Source organism: Solanum stenotomum, chromosome 10 (genome assembly GCF_019186545.1).
Source record: "Solanum stenotomum isolate F172 chromosome 10, ASM1918654v1, whole genome shotgun sequence".
Lineage (NCBI taxonomy): Eukaryota > Viridiplantae > Streptophyta > Magnoliopsida > Solanales > Solanaceae > Solanum > Solanum stenotomum.
Genome location: NC_064291.1, coordinates 24,747,284 through 24,761,263, shown reverse-complemented (window position 1 = coordinate 24,761,263; position 13,980 = coordinate 24,747,284). Strand labels below are relative to the sequence as shown.

The window sequence follows — 13,980 nt, the reverse complement described above, 5'->3', positions numbered from 1 at the left end:
GATTTAGTTCCTTGATGTCGTCTATGGTTGATTGTACGCCATCCTCCAGTTGAGAGGGAGCCTCTTGAACATCATTAGATGTATCATCAATGTCTGGACCTTCTTCCATTGTTATGTGATAGGATGATTGTGTCAAGTTTGAATCTTCCATCCGACTTCCCACTGTGATGGTTTCATCTTCCTCCTTATTAGTTTCTCCATGAAACTGGTTGGTGACAACAATTGTGCTTTTTTCACCTTCAAAGAACCATCGGTGGTGATTGACAATACAACATTTCTCTTTATACGTGATGGGAAAACACTATGAATCTCTTTGTCATCAGTTACATCACAAGAATCTTGATTTTCATGCTCCAGCAACCTTCTTTCAGATAATGACTTTTTTTTGGTTCCCAAGCGATGAAATACAGAAGTCTTTGAGGTGGTGGCATATTCGTCCACTTGTTTAGAGGATCCTCTTTCATCCTTGCGGCCCAATCTTTCAAATACAGAGACACGGGGTGTCAATCTTCCAATGCGTTCAAACACCGAAGCCCGTTGTGGTGTTTTACCCTCCTTAGATTCCTTTGTCTTCTCTATAGAGGTGTAGTGGGATGAAGTTATTTCTTTCCCCTTCTTAGATGAAATCCGAAGAGGCTCCGGCAAGCTGAATCCTAACCCAAACTTAGAAGTGGCGACATAATATCCTTGTTTTCTCAACCGCATTTGAGACTTTGTAAGCCCATGTATCTTTTCACCGGTGACTTCAGCCATGAGTTCTCCTAACTTTGCTGGATTTGAGAAGTTGTAACCTGATTTTTCAAATAATGTAAAGACCTTTTGATCAAAGTTCCATTTTATCTGACCAACTTGGGTATTTCCTTTGGAAGGCTCCAAAGTGAAAGACGGGACTTGTGCAACTGGGACAATCATTTTCTCCTTCAAATCTTGGAATGTTGTGTGACTCAATTATTTCCTCGGTGGGTGAACTTGTTGAGTACATTCCTCTAGCAGTGATTGTCCCTTTTTTCGACGTTCGCGTGGAATATAGAAAAAAATTGGTTGCTCATCATCAATATTGGTCTGCATGTCTCCTTTAGATGGTGAAAGCTTAATGGAAACCTCTTCCGTTCTCTTCTTAGACATCTTGATAGCGGCCCATTGAACTTTACTATCTTCGAGATCAATCGAATAGGCTTCTGCATGTTTCTCCATATTTGATCTTCTAGAATCTAAATAGAATTTTGCATCTGCAAAATATGACTCCATCTCAATGAAAGGATTGATGTATGTATCAATTTTGACTACTTCACCATCTTTCATATACTTCATGCATTGATGCAAAGTAGATGGCACCACTCCATTTTCATGAACCCAAGGACGTCCGAGCAACAAGTTGTATGATGTTTTGTTATCTATGACATGAATCAAAGTGTTTGATTTCAAGTCGCCAATGGACAATCGTACTCGAATCTTCCCTATGGATCGTTGTCCTCCTTGATTGAAACCTTGGATCGTTAGGTAACTTTTGGACAATTCATCAATAGAGATCCCAAGTTTTTTCAGAACAATTTTTGGCATGATATTGACTGCCGAACCACCATCGATTAGTATGTGATTGAGATGTTGTTCTCTAACAGACCCTACAACAAACAAGGGCCTATTATGTAGCTTAGACCCTAACAACAAGTCATCATTTGTGAAGGCAATTGTAGCATAACATGGGGCAACTTTTTCATCAGTTTGATGTTCTTGTGTTATTGTTGGATTATGCTCACCTTTGCTTCCCTTTGTTTCGTCTGTGCTGGAAATAACATGTGTTGCACCAATTGGACTACTACAAAAGAATTTTTCAGGAAAGAATTCATCCAATGTAATGGGCCTTCGAACCTTCTGCGATGAAGAACCATTGATATTTTGGCTAGTACAAGGCTTGATGTTTTTTGATTGTTGTAGTTGATTCACATCACTCCTTGTTGCTCTTGTCTTAGGAAGTCGTATCCTAAAGACTGCTTGATGTCTCCGCTTCTTATGAGTAACCAAAGTCTAACCATCAGCTTCATTTTCTTTGTGGTTGTCTATCTCTAGTGAACCCTCAAGAGTTTTCCTTGGAAAATCAACTTCAATATGCGTTAAACTTCCAAATTGCAAGAAAGTGGACCTTGAGCACTTATTTTGATTTGGTGCTACACTAGCATGTGCCTCCGTTGTTTCATCCTGGTCAATGATGATTTTTCCTTCACTTACTAACATCATGATTTTCTCCTTCAAGATAAAGCATTTACTCGTCGGGTGGCCAAGGACACGATGGAACTTGCAGTATCTAGGATCACCAACCTTATTGATTTCTTTAGGCCTCTTTGATTCAGGAAGATCAATAACTTTCTTGATTAAGGAAGATCAATAACTTTCTTAGCTAGTAATTCATCAAGAATCATAGGTACATCTGAATCTGGAAATGGGTAGACCTTTGCCTCTAACTCCTTCAAGGTTGGGCGTCGCCTCTCCTCCCTTGGATATTGACTTGGAGCTTCCTCCCTTTTTAGTTTACTCTTGGTGGTGACCTTTACAGAAGTTGTTTTCACCGCCATAGATTCCTTAGTCTGGATCTTTGAGGTCATACATTTCTTGAACTCCTTCTTTTCCTTTGTCAGATCAGCAAAATGAGATGCCTTCCCATGACTTGCGATGCTCAACTCCATGTCATGCGCTCGTGTAGCAAGTTTCTCAAAAGTTCGCGGTTTGATTCCTTGTAGTATGTATAGAAGTCCCCAATGCATCTAAATGCACATTTCCACAGCGGATATTTCATAAAGACGATCTTTGCAGTCCAGACTCAACGATCTCCAACGATTGATGTAATCCACCACAGGTTTATCCTTTCTTTGCTTAGTATCGGTCAACTCTATCATGCTTACAGTTCGGCGAGTAATGTAGAAACGATTGAGGAATTCCTTCTTGAGCTGCTCCTAACTATCAATGGACTCGTGTTCCAGGTTGATATACCAGTCAAATGCATTCCCTTTCAGCGAACGAACAAACTGTTTTACCAAAAGGTCACCATGCGTCCCAGCATTGCTACAAGTTTCAACAAAGTGAGCGATATGTTGTCTCGGGTTTTCCTTGCCATCAAATTGTTGTAGTTTTGATGGTTGATAGTTTGTTGGCATTGATAGACAATCAATCCGTCTGATATATGGCTTGGAGTAATACAAGGAACTTTGTGGTGTTCCGCCATATTGAGCCCTGATAGCGTTCGTTATCATGTCTTGCAACTGTTGGACAGATAGTGCAGCAACTGAAGCAGATTGTTTCTCCTTTTGAAATTTTGACTTTGCTAGAGATTTCTCAACGTTCTTGTTTCGTTGATCAAAACTAGATGGACAAGTGGGGACATGACTTGACTCTCCAGGTGTGAAGGCCTTTAACTTATTCATAAGTTGAGCAATATGAAGATATTTGTCATCAATGGATTTCTTCAATGCCTCAATGGTTTGCTCCATCATCGCAAACTTCTCGTCCATGTCAGTTTAGTCAGTCATCAAAGCATTGACATTCATTGAAGTTGGACAATCCATCGAATCTTCAGATTCACCAAAGTTGGAGCCAATTTGAGAAAATTCTCCAAAGAACACAGACGCAAGATTACCCCTAGATGTTGCGCTTATGACCATCGTATGAGAGTTGTTGTTTTTCATCGCCTCCAAAGAAGTGAAGTATACAGATCCATCTAGCCCACTGTTCTTGAACTTACGTTGAGTAATCGGGCCAACATGACTGAGATAAGCAGATACGACATCAGTAGAGTCCTTGTATGAAAAATCACTACTCTTTCTGAATGCCATTGCAGTAGTTGCCTTTGTAGTTTCTGATTTGCAAGAGAAAGAGATGAAGAGCAGAATCGGTCCCACTGGGCGTGCCAAATTTGTTCGCAACAAATTTCCTTAAGCGCTGAAAATCAACTGCAAGCAAAATAAATAAAAGAAAAATGTTATTTTTATTGATGAATTGTTGTGAGTACAATTTTGTTGTTCTCTTGATTCTCTCTCCTAAGATTCTCCAAGATTCGAGGGCCTTCAGTAGCGTATTTCTCAAAATGTTGGATGATGTAGACCTCCTTGAGATGTTGTCGATCTCCGGGAACATCAAAAAGCGCTTCGTCGTTTCAAGTCGATCTCCGGGAAGAACTCCGTTGATGACTCCTTCGAAGAGCTATGTAGTTGATGGTGTAGCTTCCTCTAATTGCAGAATGCTTGTTGAAGTGTTTTCTTGATTCCCCTTAGAATGTCATGTCCACCCCCTATTTATAGTTGTAGGGGTGGACAAGGTTGCTTGTGATTGGCCAAAGAATGTCATTTTGACACTTGGCGGATTGTGATTGGTTCTTGCATTTGACTGAGACTATCACCTCATTTGGACACATGGTGTCACCTTGTTGATATTGGATGCCTAGTCACCGTGACACGTGGCATGAGTTTGGGCTTCAACGTGAAATGGACCTTGGATTTGAATTTAATAAGATACTTATTTATTTGTAAAGCCCAAATTAATCATTCATCTCAAATGATCATGGATTTAATTCAAATTTTGTATAAATTTGATCCAATACAATTTATATGTCTACAGTATCTTCTTTCACTTTTTCAGACACTTTCAGAAGAGGCAAGTTTCACTATTCAAGTTAGAAGCCAAAAACATCAATGACCAACCCAAACTTCATTCCATGTAAAAACTTATATTTGCAGGTTGCAAAAATATAGATACAAGGATGGACAATGTTCAACATGATACTAGACTTTCTGTTAATACAAAACCAGACATTATGAGAGAGGCTAACTCGAAAGTTTAATGTGCATGTGAAACTTGATTACGATCTGCATTCCAGCTGCTGCTTAATCTTTCTTATCATAACCAGCCACAACATGTGAAAGACGAAGAAGGAAGTCGACCTGTCTGGCGTATGTATTGAACTTGCTCTGTAGTTTTTTCAGCTTGCTGATTTCTTCTAGCTTCAGCTGCAGCACGCTTTTCTTCTGATTTTTGTCTTGCCATTGCAATCTTCTTCACCATCTTTGCTTGAGCTTGTGCTCTCATTTGTTCAACTTGTGCCTGAACGATACATATCATGAGTGCAAAATAACATGAAAATTTTCCATTAAATTAAGCCCTGGATCTTTAACTCATGGTAAAAGTTTAATATGATGCTAAAAGGCCTCGGTATGAGTGCGTGACACAGGTTGGTTCAATTTCTAAGAGGTGTCTCAGTAGCAGAGTTTTGATATACAAACATCCATAATCAACTTCAGATCAATTAACCATGTCCAACATTCTCCAAGAGTGAGGCTTTTAAATCACGGTAGAACATACTTTACTATATAGACAATCAGATGTACCTCTATTTTCCTCAATTCTGCCTCTAGCTTTGCTTTGTGCTGGCTTTCCCAATCTTGGATTTTTATCTCTTCACGCTTATATCTGGAAGATCAATAGTCTTTCTGTTAATTCATAATTAACAGTAGAACATAGATTTTAAAATGTGTTTGAAACAATTCAAAGTTTAATATTGGAACAACCTTGCAGTGTCTTTTGACTTTTCCACTTCCTCCCAAGCAGCTGCCCTTTTAGCATATTCCATTCGTTCAGCCTCAGCAGCATCAGCCTTGCTTTTATCCTTCTCATCTTTGCTCGCCCAAGCAGCTATATTCATTTTACCAAGTTGGACACCAAGGGCTACAATCTCTTTTCTTGTCTTCATCTTTAATTCTTCCTCCGACAATTCCCTTTTATTGTTTTCTGTTGAAGTTTGAGAAGCATTGTCAATGTAATTCTCTGTAGGCGTCGGAACTGGTTCTCCTCTACGAGGTGTAGATGGGATTGAAGAAGTGGGACTGCGGAGTGGAGTTGTTGCACCAACAGGTGTAGCCGTTCTTGAAGGTTCTTGACTTGGAATAGGTGTCATTTCTGTTCCCATATCTCTCATGGAGACTGATCTTATTGCAGGGCCAACTGCATTGATATTCAATCAAACAGTTCAGATTAGCACGATATAAAATCAATGTTCTATATAAGAGGGAAATCATCAAGCTTAGTTAACTATTTAATCTGTAATGTGTGTATTGGAATTCAATTACAGTTCTATAACAGCACCGTTTTCAGTACAATAACCTTAGGATACTTTAGCAAAGACTTCAACCAGATCTTATGCTTCCCGGCAGAAGCATAGCAACTTAAATCATACCACTCGCATACCACCCAAAAATAGACTAGTCATTGCATTGGTTAAAGATACAGAGCAGGCCAAACCATCAAGAGTGTGGATGAAACAATAAATACATGCATCATTATTTAGGTAAGTACCAGGGCATAAATTTTCCTGATGTATGTATTCTACTTGAGGCACTATATTAACCGTCAATCTTCGGTAACACCTGAGGCCGTAGGATTAACAGTGCTCCATCTGAAAATCCAATGCATTGACCTCAGTATACACCTTTGTCGATACATATGCTAGATACCTACAATAAAATGTGACGATTCTTCATGCCTCTATGAGTGGCATAAGATTCTACTGGAGGCATACAATCAGTATTTTAATTCAAGCAGTTAACATTAGTAGGACCGACAATAGTTCATCCTAAAACCTCACCCTCCCTCTTGATGCTTCCCCCGTCCCCTCCCCTGGTTAAAGTGTAAAAATCTTGAAGAATATTTACATTAAGTTAGGGCAGTTAAAATCAACATTAGAACAAAAGAATCCAGAATGTACCTGTTCTATCTTCAGTCAAACAAGAGTCCCCACTGACCACCTCAGTCAAATCCTTACTTTCAGGGCAAAGGTCAAGTGACACGGCATTCGGCCCGTTTCCTCGACTTTGAGAACCAGGATGATCAAAATCAAACTTCTCGGGGACTAACTGACATGCCGGTTGACAAAAATCTACCTTTTTAACGGCCAATTTACTTTCATAACTAGTCGATTCTGGAGCAACTCTAACCATGCTAGTGGCAGGGCCCCGGTATGGTTGGTTCTGTAATTGAACCTTCTTGGAATGATTAGGTTGCACATTTTGCCTATTCATTATCCACTTCTCGGCATCATTCCACTTGGAAGACATAGGGCGTGAAAATGACCTTGATGTTATTGAATGGTGGTGCATTGATCTCTCCCCTTTATGAAACTCAAAGCTGGATGTACTATCATAATCAAAATTCTCATCTTCACATCCTTTAACTGGATGGACTGAACTAGAATTTCCGCCATCCATCTTGGAAGATTGCTGTCTTTTCACACGAGCAGAATCTCCATTTACTTTTGGCAGGCAAGAATTCAAATCCTCGTCACCTTGCCTAGAATTTCCTGGCAATTTATTTTCTGTAGCTTCTAAATTGCAATCTGCATAACAAAACGGCAGTTAAAACATATTTCCTCTCCTAGCAACTCAACATGGGTTACTGTGAAAAATATTTTGACACTATGATGTTACTTAAAGCTAATTACAGGTAACAGCATATAGTAAATGTGGATTGCAACTGAAAAGTAGGATAAATCAAAGACTGTTTCAAGTAACCTAATAATTTGAACTCTCAAAAAGAATTAGCCCTCCCAACATCAACAAAAAGAATATACTATCCTAGAGGAACATATCCAAACTACAATTTGGTCAAGCTGCATCAAGGAAAAAAAAGTGGGAGCTGGGGGTAGTTTTTGAAGGTCGAGGATTTTCACTCAAGAGAAGTGGGAAAAAAAACTGAGATAATTTAATGTATAGTATGTACTCCCACCGTCCCAATTTAAGTGTCTTACTTACCATTTTGTTCTGTCTTTCTTACTATATTTAGTAAAATTTTCAATTTCAACATTCTATGTGACAAGTTTAACACCACACAATTTTATAGACTATACACACCTTTAATTTAAACCACAAGATTAAAAAGTTTTCGTTTAATTTGCTAAACTTGGTGTCTAGGCAAAGTAAGTTATCTAAATTGGGGGTATATACATTAACTTTTTTTCCACCTATCTACACATTATTGTGGTGGATCCAGCAGTTCACAAAAATATTGAATCTTGTAAAGCTAATGAAAGTTAAATTTGAATGAAGAAATGAACATACACTCTTCCTCAAAATCTCCACCACTTTGGGCAGCCAATAAACTGTTGTTGACAAACTCAGAATCGTCGTGAAGCCTAGCAGGTGAAGTTGTTGAGGAATGACTATTTGATCCTTCTTTCTTCTTCTTTTGATGGTGAGGCCCTATAAGCTTCATCCTCAGCTTACTTGGAGATATTATACCACTCTGAAAGTAGACATAAACAAAAAATATTCAAGAAACCAAGCAATTTTCCCAAAATTAACCAATTGAAAAGACAAACCCACACTGTAATTTTAACAACACATACAAAACCCACAAGTTTGCAAGTATTTCATAGGAAGAAATGCATATTTTGAGTGCAGAGAAAAGTTCCAAAATTTGTACCTGCACTTTGTGAATCCTTTCGTACTCCATTAGATCCTATTTTCTTCTAAACCACTCTGTGTGTGTGAAAAGGAGAGAGAGATAATTTTAATTCTCTCTTCTTTTCTGCTGTGAAATTGCTGACTGCAGAGTTTTTTTTGTTTTGTTTTGTAGAGGAAGGGAGGGAGGGGGGTGATACTGATGGGAGTTGTAAAATTAAAAATATTTGGGGTCGGCGATCTTTTGCCGATTCTTTGACCTTTGACTGCCCCTCATGTTTTTCGTCTGCCCATTCATTTCCGCTCCTTTCGTTCGGAACAAGTTATTTCGAATGAGTTATTTAATTATATATGTGAGATAACTTATTTTATCAATAAGGTATAATTCATAGAATAAATAAATTCAACACCATCTAATACCTTCAATCAACACAGAATAAATAATCCTACATTTTATCCCTAAATTACTACTATATCTTATATCTCACATCAAACAACTCCTTAGTAATACTATTCTTTCCGTTTTATATTAGCTATTTGTCGATTGCGTTACTAGAAATATTTACCTCAAATTAGTTGATCTGTTTTATTTTACTTGACTCATATATTAAAAATAAATAGATTTTATTTTACTTGTCTGTGTTAATAAATCAAGAAATTTTATTACTTTTTAAAATTTATTCTTAATATTAAATATCTACGTAAAATAGTAATAGTCAAATTAAAATTTCAAAGTATACTCTAACTCGGGATCCAATCCCTAACTCAAGAACCTCCCTTTTTTAGTACCTAACCTCAACTCAAAACCCAATTCTTGTAACCCAAGTCGAGTTCAACCATAAATCGGGCCCCGATACCGAACTAAGACTCGCCCCAACCTTGTAACTGACACCGAATCAAAGCCTAATTGGGACCCACCCGACCTGCACCAAGATCCGACCTTTAACCTCGACCTAACCTCGATCCCAACTTGAAACTTGATCTCAACCACAAATCAATAAACAACCTGAGACCCGATTTAAGATCCAACATATGCCCTCATTTTGGGAATCGATACCCACCAAAGCTCGAGTAAGGGTCGAGTCCCAAGTTGAAATTATGGTCGGGTCCCAAGTTGGGCCAGGATCAAGTCCCGACTTGGGGTCGAATTTCGTGTTAGGGTTGGGGACAGGTCCTACATCAAGGTCAAGGTGGGTCTCGAGCTAGGTTCAAGGTTAGTGTCATGTTTTCCGTCTGCCCATTCATTTCCTCAAACTTATTTTATCACTAAGGTATACTCCCTCCGTTCACATTAGTTGATCACTTTTCATTTTGCATGATGCTTAAAAAATTATAAATAAGAAGAGAATTTTATTAATTCACCTCTTAAAAAATTCTTGGTAATTTTACAAGCAAATGTGAATACTTTTTTTAAAAAAAAATTGCAAGGGTTATATAGGAAAATTTTAATTAATTTTTCTTGATTTAGTAAGGTGGACAGTTAATATGTGACAAATATTTTTAGTAAAATGATCAATTTATATGGGACGGAGGGAGTAAGTGATGGGATAAATAATTTATGGATGACCTAATACCTCCAATCAAACACATGATAAATAGTTCTGCATTTTATGCCCAAGATTATTATATCTTATACATCACACCAACAACTCCTTAGTAATACTATTCTTTCCATTTTATACTAGTTGTCTACGATGCTAGAAATATTTACCTCAAATTATTTTCATCTGTTTTATTTTACTTGACGCATATATTAAAAATGAATACATTTTATTTTACTTGTCTTTGTTAACAAATCAAGAACATTTTATTACTTTTTTAAAATATTATTCTTGATATTAAATAACTACATAAAATAATAATAGTCAAATTAAGAGTTTCGAAGTATACCCTAACTTGGGATCCAATCCCTAACTCAAGAATCTCCCCATTTTGGTACCTGATCCTAACTCAAAACCCAATTCTTGTAACCCAAGTCGAGACTCAACCATAAATAGCGACTCGATCCCAAACTAAGACCCGCCCCGGACTTGTAATCGATACCAAATCAAAGCCTAAATTGGAACCCATCTGTCCAGTACTGAGATCCGACCTTTAACCTCGACCTGACCTCGATCTCGAACCCAAATCAATAAACAACCTGAAAACCGACTTAAGATCCAATATATACCCTCGATTTGGGAATCGACGCCAACCTTAGCTCGAGTAAAGGTTTGAGTCTCAAGTTGAAATTATGGCCGGATCCCACGTTGGATCAAGATCAAGTCCCGACTTGAGGTCGAATTTCGTGTTAAGGTTGGGTCCAGTTGGGGACATGTCCTACATCAAGGTCAAAATGGTTCCTGAGTTGGGTTCAAGACTAGCATCAGGTTTTGAGTTGGTTATTGAGGTCGAGTCTTGAGTCGGAGTTAGGGTTGAGGTCGAGGGCGAAAATTCGATTTCTAGTTCAGGGTTTGGGTCAGGGTTGTGTCACGAGTTAAGGTTAGGTCTAAGTTCAAGGTTGGGTTTGAGTTTAAGGCCAGGGTTGGGTCCCAAATTGGGATTGAGTCTCGAATTAAGGTTAGGTATTATGTTAAGGTCGAGTCTCGAATTGGGGTTGTTAGTGTAAGCGTCTAAAGTTTCAATCCTGAAATACAGTAAACAGGAAAAGAAAAATAGCAAGCAAACAATAATATTTGTATTTGAATAAATGTGAAGGTTACAATCTTTATAAAATCTCTTAAAAAAAGATATGTAATCCCCTGATTCTTCTCTCCACAGATGTTCTTGATTTGGCGGAATACTTGCGGATCAATACTTGGAGCGAAGACTTCTTTGTATGCGGAAGACTTCCAGATCACCAATGAAGAGCAACAATGTATTTCTGTGTGTATGTATGTGTGTCTCTCTTTTGGTCTTATGAAGACCTCTTTATATAAGCTTGAGCTAGGACTTTAGGGGTATTTTGGTCCAAGCAATTTTGACCCCTGGGCCTGAAGAACATGAGTTGGGCTCATCTTGTCAATTTAATGGACTGGCCCAAATGTTATTTGGACTTGATTTAAGTCATATAATTCTGACATAAATATTAATCCGACTTTATTAACCAGTAATTTGACTTGGTCAACGTATCATGAATTTAAGATTTAATCCAAATTTAGTATGGATTTATCAATAAAACTTCACTGTCTACAAATGCCCCCTGCTTTGAGGCTTGTTGGGAGCTCGATTTATCGAACTTGTAAAGACAAGCCTTGAAGTATTTGTGAAGCAAATGTTTTTTTTTTCGTAGTTGATCTTTCAAGAAACATTTGAAGCTTCATGAGAAATGACTATGCCGATATGTTGATGTCAATATTTACCAGAGTCTTCATGACAACATTCTCTAATTTGTAAGAGATCATTTGACTTTCGGTTGTTTATCAACTCATTTTCGACTTGAAGTGTTTTGAGCTCATGAAGACTTATCGCATGACATTTCTTCATAGTTTGGTAATTTTATTTGGGTCATCAACTACAAAACGATTGCCAATTCGATGAGCAAGGAATGCGTCTACAAGCTTGACTTGGTGATACAAAGCTTGTGATTTCGACAAAAATTTTAGGTGCTGCTTTCTTTGGGGTTGAATGCCTTGCCAGTTTTTTTTTTTTTCTAAATCACTTGAATAAAACGCAAGGAATTCAAATTCTCATTGCGCAAGTCTATTCTCATTCGAGGTTTTTTTTTTTTTTTTTTACTCCCCATGTAGTTTCTGAGAAAACCTTACCATAATTTGGTTTCTATGAGATTTCCATAAGTCGACTTCTTTGGAAAATTTTCATAATTTGATTCTTATGAAAACTTGTCATAGTTTGGTTTCTATGGAATTTCCATAATTTGATTCCCATGGAAAATTTTCATAATTTAATTCCTATGAAAACTTACCATAATTTCCATAATTTGTAAGAACTAAACTTTCCATCATTATAATTTTCCATAATTTGTAGGAATCAAATTGATGTCTCCAAATTTTGAAATCTATATATACCCACATTCACCCGGTGATTGTATATCACATTGCCGCATCGTCAAGTTCAATTGAGACCTTCTCTCTCAACTTTGATTTTCGTCACCCTTTTTCAGCTCAGCGCGACTTTGGTAGGAAATTCATATCTCATATCTCATTGTAGGGATATTGAAATCGTGATCCGTTTGATTTTCCAGAAATTAGACTCATAGAGCTACAATATATCCGAAAATCACGATCAGACAACTCTCGGATTTACTCAGGTGATTTTTTGAACTCAGCCTAAAATTCTGATAAACTGAATGCATCAGCTTTGTGCGACTTCGCGGAAAAATTCATATCTAGACGTAGAAATAACGAAATCACAAGCGGTTTGTGGTGTTGGAAAGTAAATTCATAAGGCTACATCATATACGAAAACCACGATTAGATTGCATCTGTGTTGATTCAGTTTTCTATTTGAAATCAGCCTTTCACCAACCGCAAAAATTTGAGGCTACCACCTTTATTTTGGGCATGTTCATACGAAACTGAACTTTTTCTTTTGTTTAATTTTTTTCACAGATATTTGATAGAGAAATACGACTCCGATCCTGCAACATGATGCACTTCCGCGACCGAGATTCACCGCATCCTCATCTTGAAATAGTGGGCGACGACCAACAAAATCCGAATGCCAAAGTTCTACTTTTGGAAGTTCAACCTCCTGCTATCGGCGTCTTCTCCCTTGTTAGTGGATACCAAAGATGTTATGAGAAACTTCTCGAGCAAGGCTACTAGCATGAAAGTTCCTTTACTGAAATCCGTGATTCATCATGACGCAGCATCTTCTAAATTTTCTCATTCTGATGGAAGTTTCAACAATTGGCGTGTTCCTTCTTCTAACTTTGGCAATGTTTGCTACACACCTGGCTACTGGGAATGGGTAGAGGACGTGCTGCCCCGCCACAAGGAGATTTTGGAGCTCATCAAGGTCTATGACGCTGTATATACTTCTTTGTTCACGTACGACTATGACGACAATGTACTCCATGCTTTTTGTGAACTTTGGCGCCCATCTACCAATACGCTTTCTACTTTCATTGGAGAGATGTCCATATCACTTTGGGACTTACAATCCATTGGAGGTCTCCCCGTACAAGGGCACTTTTATGACGAAGTCGTTCCCTCGGCGAAAGAATTGACACAGACGGATACTCAAAAAGAATTGTTTCTTCCCCAAAGTTGTCGATATTTGTTTTCGGCCTTCTACAGATTAGCGAAAGATGATCACCAGGAGGTGTCCGTCCATGATTGGGTGAAGTTTTGGTTTAGAGGACCTAATAGATATGTCGAGCCTCCACAAAAGGTGTCAAAGGTACGAGCCACAAAGCCAAGATTAAATCACAATCCTTCTGGACATATTGATTCGAACTTCCTACCGCGGACTGACGAGGAGAATGCCCCCTTTGTTGAGTTTGATGTGGAAGAATCACTTAGAGATGAGACTAACTTGGCAGCCTTTTTTGCTTGTTGGCTTTGCAAATTTGTTCTTCCGAATAAGAAAGTCAACCATGTGC

The 13,980-nt window shown here is 38.1% G+C and overlaps 1 protein-coding gene across 1 annotated transcript; it reads right to left on the bottom strand.

The window, feature by feature from the left end:
- Positions 1–4,676: 4,676 nt before the first annotated feature.
- On the bottom strand, positions 4,677–8,619 carry LOC125842483 (uncharacterized). The gene is made up of 6 exons (XM_049521782.1): positions 8,458–8,619; positions 8,094–8,277; positions 6,746–7,372; positions 5,553–5,985; positions 5,373–5,454; positions 4,677–5,088 (listed from the first exon to the last, which is right to left on the bottom strand). Exons 1-6 carry the CDS (start codon positions 8,485–8,487, stop codon positions 4,885–4,887), a joined length of 1,560 nt encoding a protein of 519 aa, XP_049377739.1. The 5' UTR covers positions 8,488–8,619; the 3' UTR covers positions 4,677–4,884.
- Between the last annotated feature and the right edge of the window lie 5,361 nt (positions 8,620–13,980).

Coding starts and splice junctions, on each gene's coding strand:
- LOC125842483 (XM_049521782.1), bottom strand. CDS start 8,487: ATGGAGTACGAAAGGATTCACAAAGTGCAG. Junction 5,455..5,552: donor AAGTCAAAAGACACTGCAAG/GTTGTTCCAATA, acceptor TTGATCTTCCAG/ATATAAGCGTGAAGAGATAA. Junction 5,089..5,372: donor CAGAATTGAGGAAAATAGAG/GTACATCTGATT, acceptor TGTATCGTTCAG/GCACAAGTTGAACAAATGAG.